Source organism: Panthera onca, chromosome B1, assembly GCF_046562875.1.
Source record: "Panthera onca isolate mPanOnc1 chromosome B1, mPanOnc1 haplotype 2, whole genome shotgun sequence".
Classification (NCBI taxonomy): Eukaryota; Metazoa; Chordata; class Mammalia; order Carnivora; family Felidae; genus Panthera; species Panthera onca.
The window spans coordinates 146,226,866-146,249,180 of NC_138342.1; the positions used below are offsets into that span (position 1 = coordinate 146,226,866).

At 37.8% G+C, this 22,315-nt stretch overlaps 1 protein-coding gene across 1 annotated transcript in view; it reads right to left on the bottom strand.

The window, feature by feature from the left end:
* HPF1 (histone PARylation factor 1) overlaps positions 1-22,315 on the bottom strand; it is a 29,455-nt gene that overhangs the window by 2,866 nt on the left and 4,274 nt on the right. The window contains exons 2-6 of the mRNA XM_060653798.2: positions 21,807-21,966; positions 19,361-19,550; positions 18,095-18,193; positions 9,927-10,077; positions 4,688-4,775 (exon numbers count right to left, since the gene is read on the bottom strand). Of these exons, the coding sequence (XP_060509781.1) occupies positions 4,688-4,775; positions 9,927-10,077; positions 18,095-18,193; positions 19,361-19,550; positions 21,807-21,966 (688 nt within the window). The remainder of the gene's footprint in view (positions 1-4,687; positions 4,776-9,926; positions 10,078-18,094; positions 18,194-19,360; positions 19,551-21,806; positions 21,967-22,315) is intronic.

Below are 22,315 nucleotides of genomic sequence, written 5' to 3' on the forward strand. Positions count from 1 at the left end.
TATATAAGCTTTCAAAGATTTTCAGTAGCTTAGTCCATGGATCAGCAAACTGGACAAACCTGACCCACCCTGTTTTAACTGACCTCACACGAAGAATCTTTTTCCATCTTAACTTGTTGGAAAAAACCAAAATATATGGCACAAACAGAGACCTTATGTAGCCCACCTCCAGGCTAGTTCATATTAGGAATTGGATTAAAACAACAAAAAATCAAAACAGACCATAAAGTTTACTCCTTTTTGCCCTGTCCTATGTATTCTACTAAAAAGATACATGCATAGAAAAAGACAACAATATAAGAAATCCTTGCCAAGGGGCACCTGGTTGGCTCGGTCTGTTAAGCATCTGACTCTTGATTTGGCTCAGGTCATGATGATCTCACGGTTCATGGGTTTAAGCCCGATGCCAGGCTCAGCGCTGACAGTTCAGAGCCTTCTTGGGATTCTCTCTCTCTCCTCTCTGCCCCTCTCACAGACGAGTGCACACACACTCACTCTCAAAATAAACTTAAAAAAAATCATTGCCGAATTAAACCTTTACCAAACTGTAATTTGATATAAGAACATAGATAAACATTAGAAATTTTCTCTAAAAAGTCAGTGGTTTAACATTTTTGGGAGAGCTTTCAACTTTTTTTTTTTTTTTTTTTACCACTTTCTGGATGCCAGTGTGCATCAGATCTCAGGATACATATGAGAATGAAGGTACTGAACAGTATCTAATTAACTTCCTTCTTGACAGACTATACCTTTTTGATAAACTACTTCCATGAGGATAATCCAATAATGAAAATAATGGATGTTACTTAAACCAACAAAGACACATTTCTAAACCAAGTGGCTCCTATATTGGGGGGAGAGGAAAATTCGTTAGAACATGAACAGTCACACCTAAGCATGGTACATGATTTTAAGTTATATATATAAGGCACAATATTCTATTCACACTACCTATTATTAAGAGTGGTAAAGAAATACTAGGGTTTTTAACCTCTGAATATGAATATGTTTGACTCCGTTGCACCAACTGTACAGAACGTATGCTGTATGTGAGATCACAAAATGTACTTTTGTTCCTTTTCCCACATTTGGTAGATCCGTATCACACTGACCAAATTACACTCACCACCTATGTTCCCGGCTATAAATAGGTGACATATTTATTGGTTTGAAACTTTTAAAAAGATTTTATATAAACTTCATAAGCTTCCTTGAGAAAAAAATCAGTGCCAGTCATTTCCAGGAAACAGATTAGGTCTCCATCAAAAACCTTCTTAAGGATGGAAAACAAGGGGTTCCTTCCTGCACCCAGGGAAGATGTAGCTGAGACCTTAGAATCTCACCACAGTGCTCCAGGCAGCCACTACAACTCAATTAGAGTTGGCGTGGAAGCGAAGACCTTCATATTTAAAGTTTATCCCTTTTCTGATGTCTTCTACTTTCACTTCAGGCAAGTCATAAATGGACTACAAAAGAATAAGCAATTTATAACAATTACTGAGCTACTAAAATACTAAAGAACAGAGATGAAAATACTCAGCTCTCCACCAGTGTGAAGAAAAATATGTTCTTCCACCAATAAAAACTTCCACAAAATTTCACTTAACAGAAGCCCAAACTTAATACCTAAATGAAGTCTTAAATTAACTACTCAAAAATGTCTTAAATGTTACTATTCAAAACAATGATTTAGGAGCTTCAATACTTATTTTATCCTTTTTTATTTTTTATTTTTTTATAATTTTTTTTTTTCAACGTTTTTTATTTATTTTTGGGACAGAGAGAGACAGAGCATGAACGGGGGAGGGGCAGAGAGAGAGGGAGACACAGAATCGGAAACAGGCTCCAGGCTCCGAGCCATCAGCCCAGAGCCTGACGCGGGGCTCGAACTCACGGACCGCGAGATCGTGACCTGCCTGAAGTCGGACACTTAACCGACTGCGCCATCCAGGCGCCCCTATTTTATCCTTTTTTAAAAAAAAATTTTTTTAATGTTTATTTTTGAGAGACAAGAGATCAAGTGCGAGCGGGGGAGGGACAGAAAGAGAGGGAGGCACAGAATCCCAAGCAGGCTCCAGGCTCCGAGCTGTCAGCACAGAGCCGGATGCGGGGCTTGAACCCACAAACCGTGAGATCATGCCCTGAGCTGAAGTCAGATGTTTATCCGACTGAGCCACCCAGACGCCCCTTATTTTACCCTTCTATTACCACCAACTGGAATACCACCACTTGAGCCAAGCCACAGTGGCTGTGCCAAAGTAAAAGACAACTAGCTAAGCAGTTATTCTTTAATAATTTTTAAAATAAAAATTTTTGAGAGGGAGAGAGCACATGTGTGGGTGAGCAGGGGAAGAGCAGAGAGAGAGGGAGAGATTGAGAAAGAGATATTGAGAGAGAGCGAATCGTAAGCAGGCTGCACCCCAGTGCAGAGCCCAGTGCAGGACTAGATCCTACCACTATGAGATCAGGACCTGAGCGGAAACCAAGAGTTGGACGCTAAACTGGCTGAGCCACCCAGGTGCCCCTAGCTAAGTAATTATTCTTTAGTTAGCAGCAAGCACTTTACAGTCAGCAAGACCCAAGTCTGAAATCCAGTTTCCACGTGAAAATGGAAATAAGACCTACTTTAAAGAGTGGAGTGAGGGTTACTATATATACATCAATTGATACAGTCTATATTTATGAATTGCTCAATAAATGGTTATCTTTATTTTTTTAAATTTTTTTAATGTTTATTTTTGAGAGAAAGCACAAGCAGGGGAGGGGCAGAGAGAGAGGGAGACACAGAATCCGAAACAGGCTCCAGTCTCTGAGCTGTCAGCACAGAACCCGACGCAGGGCTTGAACTCAAACACTGTGAGATCATGACCTGAGCCGAAGTTGGATGCTTAACCAACTGAGCCACCCAGGCACCCCAATAAATGGTTATCTTAATTGTCAGGTTAGAATGTTATGTTTAAGCAGCTTCAAAAGGGAAACTGTTTGGAACAGACTACACTGTCATCTCCTGAACACTGTCACACATTAACATACTGCCAGTCAACTATACTTCCTGCCACGGTTACCTAGGCAAAAGCAAGATGATATTAGGTCCCTAAAAAAAAAAAAAAAAAAAAAAAAAAAAAAAAGAAGGAAAAAAATATGTATTAGGTCCCTAACTTTATGCCTTGCTGCACTTCTCAATCAAAAATCATTAAACCACAGAAGGATCTAATGTCTAGAATGGTAGAAAAAAGTAGAGATAAATAAAAATAATCTTGGACATAATATAGAACCACAACCAGGGGAGGGTAATAAGGTTTACTCCAGGGTACTACAATTTAATACTTACCACGCCTTAAGTTTTAGTGACTCCTGTATCTACAACATTCTCAGCCTTTCCCAAACAAGACCATGATTCTACTTTATAAAGCTGCAAATGCACTAGCACACAGGTAGGCAGAAGATTAGAGCATAAGCAGAAGACTGAACGGTAAGTAGCTAGAGCCTATATGCCTTCCCCATTACAGATGGATCACCTCTGACTTCAAAGAGGACAGGGACAGAGTAGCCTGTCCAACAAATAAAGCGTGGGCTACCTATGTAATTAAATTTTTTCTAGTATCCATATTAAAGAAATAAGTGAAACTAACATTAAGATATTTAACCCATCATATCCAAATAGTAGCATTTCAACATATAATCAGTATAAAAAATTTTCAGTTTTTAAAGTTAAATGAATTAAAATCAAGCAAAATTACAAATCTAGCTCCTCAACTGCGCTAGCCACATACAAAGTGCTCAGTAGCCATGGTGGCTGGTGCTTATCATATTTATTATACAGCTCAGCCATATTCATTTTCCCCACAGAAGTCCCTGAAAGTGGTAGGGGCATGGCAAAAACAGTTACACATGAATAGTTGTGATAGATGACATTCTAATCTTGGCTGGAGACTGCACAACAAGGTTTGAGAACAGCTGCTTTAGAGAACTGATTAAAAATGCAAATTTCCAAGTGCCAACCCCAGAGACTATAAACCAAGGTGCTTAGTTCTGTTCTGAGAAATGAATGACCAATATTATATGCGTTGGGCAGGAATACTTGGTTCTTTCTTGAGGAAGTGCTAATTCTGCTTTCTCTCTAAATATTATCCCTCTAAGAAAAGGATGGTAAATAAAGGAATGCCAACAAGGCTCTTCAAAGTAAGGGAATGGAGGAGAGGAGAAAGTTGAGAAGTGATTTTTTCCCCCTTTATTCAAAATAGCAATAAATAGATTTTGTGTATAAACAGTCCATTTTCAAAGAGTTTTTGTACTTATAAACAAAGTAGTTCAGGATCTCGGGCTTCTGAAAGCTAAACAGTCTTATATACAGATGAAAATTTTTTCAGACAGGACTAAATTTTGGGCAAGCACTATGCTAATAAGCACCTTACACACGCTTTACACTTCAAACATCCCTATACATGAATGGTATTCACCATTATTAACCATTTTACAGATGAAAAAGACAAGGTTTAGTGAGGTTAAATAATTTGCTTAAGGTTACACAGCTATAAACCCATTTTTAATTCAGACGTGACACTAAAACCTGAGCTTGTTCTTTATCCCTAAGATTTAGTGACTGTCCCACAAAAGGCATACTTACTTACCTACTTCTCAATAGAAGGAAAACCTTCCTCATATGTTTACATAAGAAATACATTACCATCTGTTTCAGGGAGTTCTCTGTACCCAACATCATTTTTATCTACTGGGACAACCAAGCCTGCACCGTGGAAGGTCTTTGTCACAACCTAAATTTAGAAAAACATAAAATCAATTGGTAAACAGACAAAATAGACATGGTAGATAACGACAAACTCGCCAAAATAAATGCATACATACAAACCCTCAACACTTTACAAAAATTTTTAATGTTTGTTTATATTTTGAGAGAGAGACAGAGCACAAGTGGGGGAGGGGCAGAGAGAGAGGGAGACTCAGGATCTGAAGCAGGCTCCAGCTTCTCAGCTGTCAGCACAGAGCCCTGAGCTGAAGTAGGATACTTAACCCAACTGAGCCACCCAGGCACCCCAAACCCTCAACACTTGTGTCCAAATGTAACACTGAATGACATTTTATTTCAGTAAATTTGGAGTCCACAGCAAAAATTTCTTCAAAATTAGCTAAAAGTCAAATCCACGAAGAAATGACAGAGCAATGAAACTGGCTTTTACTAATCGTGGCATCCACACAGAAGTCTGTAGCCTGATTTGATAAGGAGGAATGCCAATGCATCCTATCCAGAAGAGGCAAGCCAGAATATTAAGTTTCCTCTTAAGTCCATGTATTTTCTAGGTAAGAAGCATAAGGAACTGAGCCTAAGAGGACAAGGAATAGTTTCTCTTAGCAGGAAAATGTGGTGGAACAGAATTCCTCTTGTCCATCTTGCCAAGTTCAGGTCCCCCATTTTCACCTGGAAAATTCAAGCTTGTTTTTGCAAACTTCCCCCAAATAGAGCAGTTTCCAGTTTTGTGGTGCCCTTTCCAGAAGCACAATAACATAACTAGTGATCTTTTATTAAGCGGTAATCTTCAAAGACAATAACAGGCCCAACCACAACTACCACCATAACCCTTCCCATCGATATTCTTCTTTTTATTCACAACAGTGGCCTTATTAGGTCTTTCCTCAACAAAACAACCACTTCAAATGTTACACTTATTTGTGCAGGCCAGTGAAAATCCCCAAGGCAGAAGGACACAAGCCCAAAACTTGTTCATTTTAAAGTCTTCTCACCTAAGTCTCTATATCTTAAAACCTATTTCATATTTCACTCAGATGACCCCACTCTCTTGCACCTTTCATTATCTTTCTTGTTAAAATTTTTTTTTAATGTTTATTCATTTTTGAGAGAGAGAGAGAGAGAGAGAGAGAGAGAGAGAGCGCGCCTGCAAGTGGGGGAGGGGCAGAGAGAAAGGGAGACAGAACCTGAATTAGGCTCAGACTCTGAGCTATCAGCACAGAGCCTGACTCTGGGCTCAAATTCACGAACCATGAAATCACGACCTGAGCTGAAGTCGGACACTTAACCGACTGAGTCACCCAGGCACCCCTCATTATCTTTCTTAAGTAACAGAAGGTACAGATTATTCAAAAGAAGTTCTCAGGAAACAGCTCACCATTTGGAAAAAAAAGTCATATTTATATCTTACCCTTTATACCAAAATAATCTGCAGTTGGATTTCAGGATTAAATGTAAAAATAAAACCATAAATCTACTAGAAGAAAAGGCAAATATTTTTAATAATTTTAGAGAAGATTTATTTATAGATTTAACTACATAAAATTTAAAAAGTCATGTAAAAATCAAGAATAAAAGATACTCATAAAAAATACCTGCAATATATATAATAAAAATAAGATTAATGTGGGGTGCCTGGGTGACTCAGTTAAGCATCCGACTTCAGCTCATGTTATGATCTCATGGTTTATGAGTTCAAGCCCCACGTTGGGTTCTGTGCTTAGAGCTCAGAGCCTGGAGCCTGCTTTGGATTCTGTGTCTTCCTCTCTCTCTGCCCCTCCCTACTCATGCGCTTGCTTGCTCTTTCTCTCTCAAAAATAAACAAACATTACAACAAAATAAGAGTAATGTCTTCAAACTATAAAGGAGTCTTAAAAGGAAAAGACTAACATCCAAATTAAAACACAAGTAAGAAAATGTAAATTCTAACCCTGACAGAAAAATGGCCAAAGTTCAAGCAGTTCACCAAAGAAATACAAATGGCCAGTAGATAAGTGAAAAATATTTAATGTCCTTTATAATCAAAGAAATGCTTGTAAACGACATATCATTTTACGCTCATGCAAATGGAAAAGGCTAATAGGGACTGCTAACACACAGCAGTGGCAAAAGTATAGGGAGAACAGGCACTCCTACATTGCTGGTGGGAATGTATGTACCCTAGCTTAACTTGTAGTGGGTAGTTTCGCAAACAAAGAAAATAAAAACTCCACAAAATGAAAAGCCAGCAAAGAAAAACAATACACACGCAGCCACTTTAAACGACTATGGACCCGGCAATACTACATCTAGTAATTTCTGAGGAAATAACCAAATGAGTGTGCAAAGAAAGGTGTAATAGTTATATATGGCCAGGTGTGTCCTATTTGTGAAAAGTTTTAAGCAACCTAAACTATGAACATAGCACAGTGACCTACAGTCACTCAAATATTTATGAAATGGATCTTCAATTTAGCAATATGAAATGATAATCAATTTTAAGTATAAAAAAGGTCATAAAACAGTATTGATAATGAAAGAAAAAGAAAGCGATATAGCTACTAGCTTCATCTTCTACTCAGGCTAATGCAAAACAAAACCATGGGATGGATATATTTTCACATTTTTCATAGATGATTAACTACACTAATTCTCCATAAAGAGGTATCAATTATTAGCAAAGCACCAGAATCCCAATTTTATTATGAAGACTAGGGCTACAAATTTAGGAAAATCTTGGGCAAGGGTGGGGGATATTCTGAGGCATCAGAATCAGAGGATGGAATGACAGAATGATGTACTCTCATTTTACAGCAACATTAAATCAGTGTTCATTTTAAAAAATGAAATCTAGGTATACGGGTAAAATGGCATATGGCCAATCAGTAAGATGGTGTGGAAAGAAAGCTAAATATGAAAGATGTGAATTTGGGTCTCGGGTCACTTAAGATTTTCAACAGGGAATAAAGCCTCTGTAAACCTCGATTTACTGATCTATAACACAGGATGAGAATTCCTTTGCTGATTTGTTGCAGAGGTCGAATGAGGTAACTCCTAAAGGCTTTGTATTCCAAAGCACCATAAAGTACCATTAAGAATAAAAACAATGATTTCTAGTGTAGCATATAGTGCACTATTATGCCAGGATGGATATATTACTCTCATACAGAAGCACAAAATCACTAACTCACATATATGAGTGGAATTGAATTTTTTGAAACTAGAAATATATTAATTAAATGAATATCTGACAGAAGTTCTTTTTAATAGACAAGGAACCAAAAAGCAGAATCATCAACCTATTGTATTTGGGAGGATAAAATAATGGTTGTTTTTTAAGTTCTGTTTTTACCAGCTAATGTTATGGAAAGAAAAAACATGTACTAAAAAGAAACCTCATGGGGAAGGGAGCCAGGATAAACATACCTATGAAATTTAAACTCCAATTATATCTTATAGTTATGGAGAAGAATTAAATCTCATTTGAAATAAATTACAGTTGATGGTAGAAAAATAAAATAAGGCTCTGATGAAAGAATTTATTATAAGCTCTTCTGTCCACAAATATGCAGTATTTAGTCAAGCAGATTAGGAATACATAATTACAAGGCAAGAAATACTACCATTCCTGGGGTGCCTGGATGGCTTACTCAGTTAGGCGTGGGACTCTTGGCTTGGGCTCAGGTCATGATATCACAGTTTGTGAGTTTAAGCCCCCATCAGTCTCCTCTCTGATAGCGCAGAGCCAGCTTGGGATTCTATCTCTCCCCCCACCCTCTCTGCCCCTCCCTTGTTCACTCTCTCTCAAAATGAATAAAATTAAAAAATTTTAAGGAGTGCCTGGGTGGCTCAGTGGGTTAAGCGTCCGACTCTTGATTTCAGCTCAGGTCACGATCTTAACAGTTTGTGAGTCTGAGCCTGGCACTGGGCTCTGCACTGACAGTGGGGAGCCTGCTTGGGATTCTCTCTCACCCCCACTCCTCGTCTCTCTGCCCCTGCCCCGCTTGCTCTCTCAAAATAAATAAATAAACTTAAAAAAAAAATACTACTGCTCCTTTTACTCATCAGGTAGGAGAGGCTCCCTATGTAAACTAGGAAGGGAAAATGGCAACATAACATCTTGAAGTAATTTAAAAATACCTCCATTGCAATGACTTTCATTCAAATGTACATTTTTAGAAATTATTTCTGGTCTCTAGGATTAAAGGAAGAATTGCTGAGACTGCAGTTTAGTGAGTGTAACTTATCTGAGTATCACCCCTGCTGCAGAAGATTTTCAATGACCAAATAAATACATTTAACTACTTAGTTACCAGTACTAGTTTATCCAGAAATAACTAGAACTAAATTTGGCCTAGAACTTTCAGATGAACCGGCCACAGTAGATAATGCTGGGAGACGGGGGTGCCCTCATTCCACAGTGGTAAATGTCCTTCTTCACCCGAGGTTATAAGAACAAAATCCTACAGAATTCTCATTTACCCCAAAGCAGAATTCTTCTATCTTGTCCATTAACTTACTCTGAAATTTGTTAAGTGAAAAACCAAAAGGATTCAAAACCCAGAAATCTTTGCCATTTACAAAACACTCCACTCACACTGCAGGTGTTAGAAGTGATGCAAAAGGAAATGCTAATGGGGTCAGTAAGGAAAAAGGAGATAGGACTGCTTATACACACATTTGCTGCAGAAAATGAACAAATCTTAATACACATTGTCTCTCAAAAGGAAGTACCTTTGAACCCTTAACTAAACCACTCTAAGGCAGACCTTTACAAAACTACTCCCCAGAAACACCTTGTACTAAAGCAACCGCCATTAGCTATTAAAGAAATTTAAGTAAACACAGTACACAAAGCTGCTTTCACTCAACTGTATGAAATGAGTAACTGGTAAAACAAGATGAAAAGAGTGAGAGGTACTGGCATGAGCTGGTAACCAGAGCAGCACTAGCCCATCCTGGGAAACAACTTCTGAGAACCACCCAAGCAGCCCTGCTCACGGGCTGTCCTCTCTCTAATGACCCAGACAGGGCAGCCCCACAGGAGCCCCTGAGGGGGTATCCAGCTCTTCTTAGGGTGGGGCAGGAGAAGAGAAGGCTAATGTGCAGGTGGGAAGGAATCAGGACAGGAAAATCTCTATTAAAAAGAAAACAGTCTGAGACTGACAGATTTAAACCATACTTTCTTATCTCTCTGTTTCATCTTCATGGTTCTCTGTTCCAGTGAGTACCCCAGTTCTCTGGCTGCTTCTGTGAGTTTTTCATCTATGTTTTTCAAGAGACTAGTTTTCTTTTTATCTGTTACTTCCTTAAGTTTTTTCATCAGAAATAATCTGAAAAAGAAGTAAAAGCCCTCATTATTATTCAGGCCACTGTACTAAGTATACAGATCTTGGGAAGTTAAGGGAGTATGTTAGAGACATCCAATTCCATGCAAGAAAAAGACTGCAGATTACCAACAGTTCTCTCAAATGTCTAATAGATTTCTTCAAGAGAAAAACAATTATTAATAAAAAGCTACCAGTCACAGAAACAGCAAGCATGATTCAAGTCTGCATTGTCTCTATAATGTATTGTCTCTATAATAAAGATAAAGACTAGGGTGCCTGGGTGGCTCAGTCGGTTAAGTGTCTGATTCTCAATTTCAGCTCAAGTCATGATCTCACAGTTTGGGAGTCTGAGTCCCGCATCACTGCTTGAGTCAGTCTGTCTGTCTGTCTGTCTCTCTCTCTCTCTCTTGCTCTCTCTCTCTCTCTCCCCCCTTCCCCTGCTTGTGCTCTCTCTCAACAATAAATAAATATACATTTTAAAAAAGATATGAGGTATTTAAAAAATTGAGATTAGGGGGGCCTGGGTGGCTCAGTCGGTTAAGCGTCATACTACAGCTCAGGTCATGATCTCATGGTTCGTGAGTTCGAGCCCTGCGTCAGGCTCTGTGCTGACAGCTCAGAGCTTGGAGCCTGCTTCGGATTCTGTGTCTCCCTCTCTCTCTCTGCTCCTCCCCTGCTCATGCTCGCTTGCGCGCGCTCTCTCTCTCAAAAATAAATAAAAACATTAAAAATAAATAAATACATTAAAAGGTGAGATTAAACCAAATTTAAGCCGTTTTATTGATAATAACATACAGCATACTGCCTTGGAGAAGTGTGGTAGGACACAAGAAAATAGTATATGGATACCAAAAAGGATTTTTTAAAAGGAGCCAGAAGATACTTGCAATACTTAGGATCAGCAGACTTTTTCAAACTGTTATCTACAAATTTGTGTTAAGATAAATTTAGAAAAGGTAAAAGGAAATAAAAGCTATTTTATAAGCTTATACAAAAGCACAATTCAGAATAATTTTAAAGTATGTGAAAAATATCATACATCAATGCCAGTTAGGGAAATAGTTACATTTTATCATAAGCAGGTTAAGATTTTGCCAGCAGAGCAGAAGATTCAGGGTAAAATGCAGCAGGAAGCAGCACTCAGCTGGACACACAACTCAACCCCCTTCCTCTATAGCTACCTCCAGACTCTCAGAAGGAAACTTCATTCTGTTTACTACTAACATCTGACAGTTTGCTATGGCTGTAAAGAGTCTGGAACATTTAGAGTATTCTTATCCCCATTTTACAAATAAGGAAACAAGCACATAGGATAATCAACTTACCTAAATTCATAGAATTAGTATGAGTGGACTGAAGTGCAGAGAAGCCAAGACCACCAAAATCATTGTCTTCTGATTACAGCACACATATTACACCTAATGTTACCTTCAATCTTAACCAGCTGTGTATCAAGAGAATGTATTTACATTAACCATTATAAGCAAACTGATCATGTCAGTTCTAGGTAAATCAATCTTTATAGCCTTCCCTACCCTGTCTGGCATATGGGCATACAGACCTTCAAGTACTCTGTGCCACTTGCTTTCATACTTCCATGCACATACTGTCCCCTTGCCTAGAACACTCTTCTTCCTGTTCTTTGTAGTAAGTTCTTATGCATTCATCAAGGTCTAGGTAAAATATCCTCTCGATGAAGACTTCCACCACTACTTAAGGTACTTACTATCTGTCTTCTCATACTTAATCACATTATTATGACTATTTCTATATCAGTTTATTAGGCTTTGGTCTCTCAGCTTCAAACCTACTCTCCAATACTTTGCTTTGTGATGCCTAAAGTTGCAATATGCAAACAGAAACAATCACCATAAACATTTGTACTCTGTTACGTTAAATCCAATGGGATACCTTGAACCCTGAATGAATCCTTCAGTGGTCTTTGCAAAATACTGGTTCACTAAGTTATGCAGATCTTACAAATATTGAAATTTTTCATTTTATCAAATTCTCTCCATTACAGAAATTGAAGACGACACAAACAAATGGAAAGATATTCTATGCTCATGGATTGTAAGAACAAATATTGTTAAAATGTCCATACTACCCAAAGCAATCTACAGATTTAATGCAATCCCTATCAAAATATGAACAGTGTTTTTCACAGAATTAGAACAATCCTAAAATTTGTATATAACCACAAAAGACCATAAATAGCCAAAGCGATCTTGAAAAAGAAAAACGAGGCTGGAGGTATCCCAATTCCAAATTTCAAGTTGTATTACAAAGCTGTAGTGATCAAAACAGCACAGTACTGGCACAAAAACAGACAAAAATCAATGGAACAGAACGGAAATCCCAGAAATAAACCAATTATGTGGTCAATTATCTTCAACAAAGGAAGCAAAAATATGCAGTGGGAAAAAGACAGTCTCCCAACAAATTCTTTTACATGCAAAAGAATGATACTGGACCATTTTCTTAGGCCATATACAAAAATAAACTCAAAATGCTTAAGGACCCAAACATGAGACCCTGAACCATAAAATTCCTAGAAAACAGGACAGGCAGTAATTTTTCAGACATCAGCTATAACAGCAGCTTTCGAGAGGTCTTCTGAGGACAAGGAGAAACAAAAGCAAAAATGAACTATTGGAACTCCAACAAAATAAAAAGCTTCAGCACAGCAAAAGAAACAACCAACAAAACTAAAAGACAACCTACAGAATGAGAGAAGGTATTTGCAAATGACATATCCGATACAGGGTTGGTATCCAAAATACATAAAGAACTTATAGAACTCAACACCGAAAACACAAATAATCCAATTAAAAAATAGGCAGAAGACATGAACAGTCCTTTCCCCAAGGAAGACACAGAGATGACCAACAGACACATGAAAAGATGCTCAACATCACTCGCCGTCAGGGAAATACAAATCAAAACTACAAGGAAGGGTGCCTGGCTGGCTCATTCGAAAGGGCATGTACCTCCTGATGCCAGGGTCTTGAGTTTGAGCCCCATGTCGGGTGTAGAGAATACTTAAATAATTTTTAAAAACCTACAATGAGATATCGCTGCACGCTGCACAGAATGGCTAAAATAATACAAGAAACAGTGTTGGTGAGGATGTGGATAAACAAGAACTCTCATGCACTGTTGGTGGGTATGCAAACTGGTGTGGCCACTGTGGAAAACAGTATGGAGGTTCCTCAAAAAAATTAAAAATAGAATTACCACATGATCCAGTAATTGCACTGCTTGGTATTTACCCAAAGAATACTAATTTGAAGGGATATATGCACCCATATGTTTGTTGCAGCATTATTTACAACAGCCAAATTATGGAACCAGCCCAAGTCTCCACTGATAGATGAATAAAGATGTGGTGTGTGTGTGTGTGTGTGTGTGTGTGTGTGTGTGTATACATATATATAATAAAATACTATTTGGCCATAAAAAAGAATGAAATCCTACCATTTATAACAACAACATGGATGGATCTAGTGGGTATAATGCTAAGCGAAATAAGCCAGGCAAAGAAAGATAAATACCATATGATTCCACTCATATGTGGAATTTAAGAAACAAATGAACAAAGCGGGGAGGGGGAAGCCAAAAAAACCTCCAGACTCAACTATAGAGAATAAACAGATGGTCACTGCAGGGGAGGTGTGGGGGAGGAGGGGAATATGCGAAGGGGATTAAGAATATACTTATCTTGATGAAACTGAGTAATATATGGAATTGCCAAATCACTGTTGTACACCTGAAACTAATATAACGCTGTATGTTAACTACACTGGAATTAAAATTTAAAAAAATTAAAAATTCTCTCCATTACATCACAATGTGAAAAAAATCACGTTCATTAATATTACCACCATCTCACTAAAAAGTCTTCAGGTAGTGAGAAGCAATTAAGCTCACAACGGTGGTTACGAGCTTCCTTAATTCTAATTTTTGCTTTTGAAATCTCAAATTTTATCACTGACAACAAATACAGTCAGTTGTTTTCTTTGGCTCATTTGAGAAAATGTCTGCCAAATACCCACGTCAGACTATCCAGACTTTGTCAGTCACTCTCTCAAATAAACGAGAAAAGTTCAGCTCCCAACTGTATCTCTTAAGACCGTTTTCCTGGAGATAAACGTTAACATTTGAGGATGCAGAAGTGCTTTCCACGTGCTTCCCATCACATTACACAAAATGTTAAACAGATTGTGTACTCGATGGTAGAGATCTAATACCTTTACTGCTTCATCACTGACATTCTTAGATGACATTCGCATTATATTACTGCTGTGAATGACAACTGTAAATCTGGTGTCATTACCTTGATTCCTGTCAAGGTATCATCAGTATTACCCACCATTACCTTTGTGCCACTGATGCAAAAATTACGTATTATCACAAATAGTTTTGACCTCAGAGTCCTCCTAAAAAAGCGTCAGGCACCCCTGGGAGTCTACATACCACTGTTTGATAACTGCTTTTCAGGTTCAAACCTGAATATACATCAGAACCTCCTGGGTTAAGGGTTAAAAGTACTTGGAGCTAGTGTTTGAAAAATCATTGCCTACAGTAACAAATCCATATGACCCTGTATAGAAAGGCAGGGTGGCAGAGACCATGGGGGCAGCAGGCAAGAAGAAAAAAGATTATTTAACAAGTTGACCCATGATCTATTGGCCACATTTATTCTTTTACTAAGTACCAAATGTTTTACATAGTATTTGTGCCTGCACAAAGTAAGCATTCATCAAATGAATGTTCATTCATTTCTAATGCCCATTTACACTTAATTAAAATTACAGAAGTATAATTACAGATTACATTTAGATATACTTATAACATGTATAAAAAAACATGTTACTTATAACATGTTTAAAAAAAAATATTCCTGGAGTGCCTGGGTAGCTTAGTTCGTTGTGCGTCCAACTCTTGGTTCTGGCTCAAGATATGATCCCACAGTTTCCTGGGTTTGAGCCCCACATCGGGCTCCATGCTGACAGTGTGGAATCTGCTTGGGATTCTTTTTCTCTCCCTCTCTTTCTGCTCCCCACCCCCCTACACTGTCTCTGTCTCTCTCAAATACATAAACTTAAAAAAAAAAAAAGTTAAAAAAAATTTCCTGAATGTTATTCGAGATGTACTGAAGTGGCATCTCTAGAAGTAAGACCTACAGAGCTTAAGGTGAAGTACTCTTAACCATAACTCATGAGGTCCTGATATGCAGTCAGGTTTAAAACCATTAACTAGCAGTTATCAAAGAATGGTCTGAGGACACTATGGGGTCCCTGAAACCTTGCAGGAGGTCTTTGAGGTCAAAACTATTGCTATAATTATTTTAGAGGAAAACAAAAAAGAGAGAGACAGAGAAAAAAAATCATTCTTTTTTTTAAGTTTGAGAGAGACAGAGAGAGACAGAGAGAGACAGAGAGAGAGGAGAGAGCACATGCATGGAGGGCAGGGGCAGAGAGAGGGAGAGAGAGAATCTCAAGCAGGCTCCTTGCTGTCTGCACAAAGCCCAGTGTGGGGCTCCAACTCATGAACAGTGAGATCATGATCTGAGCCAAGATCAAGAGTCAGTCGCTTAACCAACTGAGCCACCCAGGCACCCCAGTATTAAAATTCTTTAATCTTTACTAATGTTTGGTGGCTGAATTTGCATCTCTTTGGTATTAAATTCTGCACAAAGAGAACTAGTTTCCCTGAGCATAAAAATAATGTTTATTACAAATAGTCTTCCTTAAAAAGATCTTACTCAGGCTGATAAAGAAATAAACTAAGTGCACTGATCGATTAGTTGATTTAAGTAAAGGAAGGTGCCAAAAAACTAAAACAGTTATAATACCTGAAAAGTATTCTAACCTTTTACTTCTAAACTGAGATAAATTATTGAAGGTAGAAAACATTCTTTGTGTGAAATAACATTAGGTACTCAAAGAGTTCCTGGTCTTCACCTAAATTATACAATTGTCACCAATTTTTGTTTCCTTTTTGGTGTTCTCCAATAAGCTAAAACAAAACAAAACAAAAAACAAAACAAAAAACCCCACAAAAACCAGAACAGTCTTGGATTATTTTACCACTGTATCTTTCTTTTTTAAAAAAGAATTTTAGGTGATGGGGCACCTGGAGGGCTCAGTTGGTTAATGTCCAACTCTTGATTTTGGCTCAGGTCTTGCTCTCATAATTTGTGAGTCCGAGCCCCGCATTAGGATGTGTGCTGACAGCACAGAGCCTGCTTGGGACTCTTTCTCTCCCTCTCTCTCTGCCCCTACCCCATTCACACCATCTCTCAAAATAAACAGACTTTAAAAAAAGATTTTTACTAAGACTAATGAAAAGTCCTGCATTTTTGCATGCCGAATTATTTGTAGAATGAATAAATTATTTATGCAGCATCTACGGTGGGGCAGGTACTGTGCATAAGGAAAAGCCTCCACCCTCATGGAACTTGTATGTTAATGCAAGAGACAGGTAATAAGTAAATGGCTACAGTTTCTAATAAAGATACCACCAATTTAAATTGAATAATCTGAAGAGTTTAAAAGAATATATAAATTGTAAACAACAAGAAACACTGTGGAAAAAACTGGGAGGTATCAGAAAGACAAACAGCTTTTTTCTGACATCCACCATATAGTTGCTCTTTCAGATATACCAGTATGCACGCAGCAGTCTAGAGAGGGCACCTGTTGACTTAGTTTGAATTGTTATTCAATTGTTACTGGAAATTTGCACTACTGAGTCACAGGGAATAGAAGTCTTTTCAAGTAGGGTATGAAAAGAGGTCACACAAAACATGACCTATTTATATGGAAGGTGACAAAGATTGCTTTCTTCATTTTATTACAATGTAAACTGCACAGCTGCTGCCAGACAGCTTCAAATCGAGTCTGTGGCTGGCACAGTATATGGACTGGCTCACGCAGCTCCATTCAAAGCCCCTTTCCCACAACAGCTTGCTACATTTCCCACACTACTCTTCAGCTCGGGCTCCACAGGAGGCCTAGCTCCTCTCAAACAGATACAATTCCTTGAAATCTGAAAGGCAGAACAGATACCAGGTGGAGGCTGTGCGTCTGTTTCCAGCAGTGACTCGTTAGAGGCATCAGACTATTCAGGAGCAGCTACAGCTGAGATGTCGGTGCCTGGTCTTCAGCTTCTATCTGGGCTGAGAGGCGGAGGCAAGGCAGCCCTTTTACTCCCACAGGTTCAATCACAGACAGTGACTGACGAGAACGACCTGTGGCAGCAGTTCTTGACCGCTCCCCAACAGCGGCACAGCTATAAACTCCACTGCTGAGCCAGCTCTGCCACACAACTGGCACGTCTGGAGGCTCCACTGGCCCTTCCAAAAATTTTATGAGCGCCCGACTTTCTTTTAATTCCAGTATAGTTAACGTATGGCGTTATATTAGTTTCAGGTGTACAATATAGTGAGTCAGCAATTTATGAGCACCTGCTTTTACTGTATTAAATCTTTGAACTGTACACAACGGGTTCTTTTAATGGACTCTTAGTGATGGTGTTTAAAATAAAATGCCTAAAAATCTTTTGATTTTGCCATGGGACTAATGAAGTCAAGATTAGATAATATTTTTCTTAAAGTAATTTGTTTTATAAGATGGGTACTTTTTTGGTGAAAAGTAGCCAAATAGAAGTGTGGATACATGTCTGACTTCGGCTCAGGTCGTGATCTCATGGTTCGTGGGTTTAAGCCCCACATTGGACTCTGTGCTGACAGCTCAGAGCCTGAAGCCTGCTTGGGATTCTGTGTCTCCCACTCTCTGCCCCTCCACTGCTCACACTCTGTCTCTCAAAAATAAACATAAAAAAAAAAAAAAAAAAAAAAAAAGTGTGGATAAGAATATCTGCAAACATCATGGAAGTGACCTCTTGAAATCTAAAATTTTGTAGTTACCTCAATGTGCCTCAGTGATGGACTGAGACAGTACAAAAAGTATAAACAAGTATTATAAATAGGAGAAGGATTAAAAAATTTTCTTACTTGACCGCAGCAAACACATTATCTCCACTTTGAACAATTATGCAGTTTTTCTTTGCTTCATTTGTACCAACATATACAGGAAGTTCATCAGGAGAATCCCTGTGTAAGCAAAAGATATTAAAAATTTAGTTGCCCATCATTTATCAGGCAAATAGAATTTTAGACCTATAGACAATTTATGTCTGCAGGTCTTTAAGAAATTGGGACAAATTTGCCACATTTAAGCTCTAAGTTTCTTAGGAATATCTCCAATAAATCTTGCTTATATAACAGATCTAAAATTAAAATTCTTAGGACCTAGTTACTTTTATATCTAAATACAAAGAAAGGGGGAATAAGGCCTGCCTGTCAAAAGTAGGGGAAATTACACACAATCCTCTCTACCTTAGTTTTATAGTCTGTGAAAAAAGGTAGAGAAACAAAAAGAAACAGGACAAGCAGAATTACAAAACATGAGAAGGAAAGAGATACAATTCATATATATAATCAAATCATTTTACTTTACAATAAAGGATACCAATACACAGCAGTGAAGTGACTCAGCCAAGGTCCTAGTAAATTAATGGCAAAGCCAGAAGCAGCATCTATGTAACCCAATTCCCAGCCCTTTGTGCATTCTACAGTACCACACTTCTCACTAGGCAGGTTTCCTCTACTTCCTGTATTATCCCACAGTCGATCTTCAAACAGCATCTCTACTGATAGAAGTGGCCAAGGTATTTTTTCTCCCTCAAGGTACTTCTATTTCTTAATAGTCTAAGCATTTTGCATATCCATTTAATCCTGTTAACATCCCATTAAGTATGTACAATTATTATCCTCATCTTACTAGAGGAAACTGGGTAAACAGAAACTGAGTCATAGAAAATCACAATCATTAAAGGTGGCTGGCACATGGTCACTCAGATAATAGAACCAGTCTGACTCCATAGCACATTCTTATTTCTATGGCCCCTGGAAGCACAGGGCTAATTTAAGCCATGGCAGCTGCTCTAAATTAACTTTCTTGGGCCACAAGAGTGTTTCTGAACCCAAAAGGTAAAAAAGTTTATAACCACAAAGGAAAAACCAGTGAGGTTCAACCCTGAAGAATTCACTCATCTTAGGGTAGGCTACAATGATATTATCAAGAACATTAAATGCCTATGTATCCACCAAAAAGAGGAAAACATGCCCTTCACCTTGAGTCCAGTGAATGTCTACTTATATTCTTATACTATGTATACAACCCAGTAGCTGTATTTTACAGAAGAAAAGATCCTTTACCTGAAATACCCCATGTGGAACTGAGTTTTATTATCTCCAATAATAATGGTCTGGAACTCAGGAGGATCATAGTAAAATCTCCAGTGAAGGTTAAAATTCAGGTTTGCTGACTTTTTCTTCATTTTATGTTTTCCGGCAAGGATATCATAAGGACCCACTAATCGAAGTCCAAGGCTTGTGGAAAGTGAATCTATTAAAGTAAGTTTATTGAGACAATAACTTTCTGAAGGCAGACAGGAAAGGCCTTTCATTCATAAACTATTTCTAAGAAATTTTCTTAAAAAAAAAAAGAGCTTCTAAAATCAAAGAGCTTCAGTTACATTTGAAGACATACATAATGAAAAATCAGAGCAATGAAAATGTGGCACTCACATTTAAGATTCTCTCTTAAATTTACAACTGATTACATTTCAAACATTTCTGCTGTCTCTTATTTTAGACAAAGCCAGACTGTTTTGTATTCTCATGGGCATATTAGAGCTTCAAGTACTTACATTGTCTCATTACTATGTTGTTATTAGCCTCAAATGTTTGTAGCACACCCATATTAAGGAAGAAATAAGATGGACAGTAAGTGAATGTGCATGGAGGGTAAATAATTTACTTAATAAAAAATATAGTTAATGAAAACATTTCCTTTCCCTTCCTCCTACACCTCAGCCAACTATCACTCTCAATTCCCTTGCCTTTGGCCAACCCTAATTCTGGATGATTGCATCTCTTCTCCAACCACAGATCACAAAGGGAGAATGCTAAATAAAACCAGTCAGTGTGCATGTCAAACATATCTTTTTGTATCAGATGGGTCCTTGTTGCTTCTTTACGAGAGAATAAGCACTCCAGGCAGGACCTGGATATGTAAGGAGATGGGGATTGAGAGAGGAAGAAAATTCTTGGAAGAGGTGACAATACAAATAAAGGCATAGAAACAGTTTATTCAGGGGAAAAATAGTTCAGCTTATTTGGAACTTAGGGTAGCATACACTGATTTTTTTTTAAGTTTATTTATTTTGAGAGGGGAAGAGGAGGGGCAGAGAGAAAGAGATGGAGAGAGAGACAGAATCCCAAGCAGGTTCCATGCTGACAGCTCAGAGTCCAATGCGGGGCTCGAACTCAAACTGCAAGATCATGACCTAAGCTGAAATCAAGAATGGGACACTTAACCAACTGAGCCACCCAGGTGTCCCTACGCTAATTTTTAAAGTAACAAAAAACTAAAGTCATCCATCTTATTAGCCAGTTATAACAAGGTTAATAGTCTGATATACAATAACAAGGTTTTCCTCCTTCTATGAACATATAGATATTTTAAAGACAATCATGCTGTTTTATAATGGTTGTTTTCCATTCTGTCCTCAAACTTTCTGAATATTTTTCCATGCTATCAAAAATTTTTTCCTAATCTTTAATAGCTGTATGATATTCCATTATTGAGACATTAACCATTTCTAATTTTTTTTACTCCTCTAAACAATGCTTCAGTGAACATCTTTGCTAATACACGTTGTACAATCATATTTTTAGAAAAGTTGCTGCACACTTTAAGTGTTTTGCTATATTGCCAAAATTGTTATCTACCAATACACATTTCCATCAGTAGTATACGGGAGTGCTTCTCTCCCACCTGTTAAAACATGTAAACAGCACAAAATGGTGAAAAGTAACTCTGTCACGATTACCAGTTTTTTGTGCATTCTTTCACAGACAGTACATAAGCACAGAGAAAGTACATAGGAATACGTGTGTCTTTGACTTCTAAAAAATATATATAAGCGGGATGGGGGGGGTCACCTGGGTGGCTCAATAGGTTAAACGTCTGACTGTTGATCATGATATCACGTCATGATCTCACAATTTGTGAGTTTGAGCCCTGTGTCTGGCTCTGTGCTGGCTGTGTGGAGCCCGCTTGGAATTCCCCCTCTTTCTGCCCTTTCCCTGCTTGTGCTCTCTCAACATAAACTTAAAAAAAAAAAAAAAAAAAAAATACAAACGGTAGCATACTCTACACATTTTTTTTTTCACTTGACATATTTTAGGCACAATACTTTATTATATAAAATCTACCTTGTTCTTTTAAAACTATGAATATCCACCGATAGATGTGTTACTGTTTAAGCCATTTCCCACTTTTGTTTCAATAAATTTGATTGAAATGAACATTTTTAGTTCATCTAACCGCCAAGTTCCTAGAACTGCTAAGTCATACTAAAACTCCTGCAACAAATCAAAGTACTTGTTTTCCTTTAAACCCTCATCAAAGCATGTTGTGAAATTGTTTACCTTTGCCAGTATAACAGGGGATAGTCACATATTATAGCATTATTTTTCTATTTCTCTTAGAAATATCTTTGAAAAAGTTCCTTTTCAATGAACTGTTTAGATCCTTGCTCCAGTTTCCTACTGTCTTTTCCACTCGGAGAAGCAGAATGATTCTGGAGCAACTCACCAGCTGGCTTTTCAGGATCAAGCTCTTCACAGAACTTCCAGAAGTGATAGAAATCTTCAGGCAGAGAAAGCTTATAATGATTTTCTACTTCTTGTCGAAGGTCACTGGAGACATCAGCTTCACAGGATTTACTCTTCTTCACATCAACTGTGTTTTCACACTGAAAGTCAGTATACAAAACTTTGTTTCTCCAAAAGTAATTTTGGCAGCTTTCCTTGCATAACAATATTGCTCATTTCTGTTCACCCAACTCTGAGATATACATTTTCCTTAAAACTCTACAAATGGTATTTCTGAATAAAATCTAGAGATTCTTTTGGGCAAAGAAAAAAGGAAAACAGTTTATAATATACAGCGGTCAAGAAGGATACACACAGTAAGTCTTTAAGTATATTTCTCTAAGATAATGGAAATACAGAAAATGAAAAAAAAAAAGTATAAAAGGTAAAGAATAGGAAGGGGAATAAGGAATAGGAAGGTTTTGCCTTCTTTGGGTAAATAGGTCATCA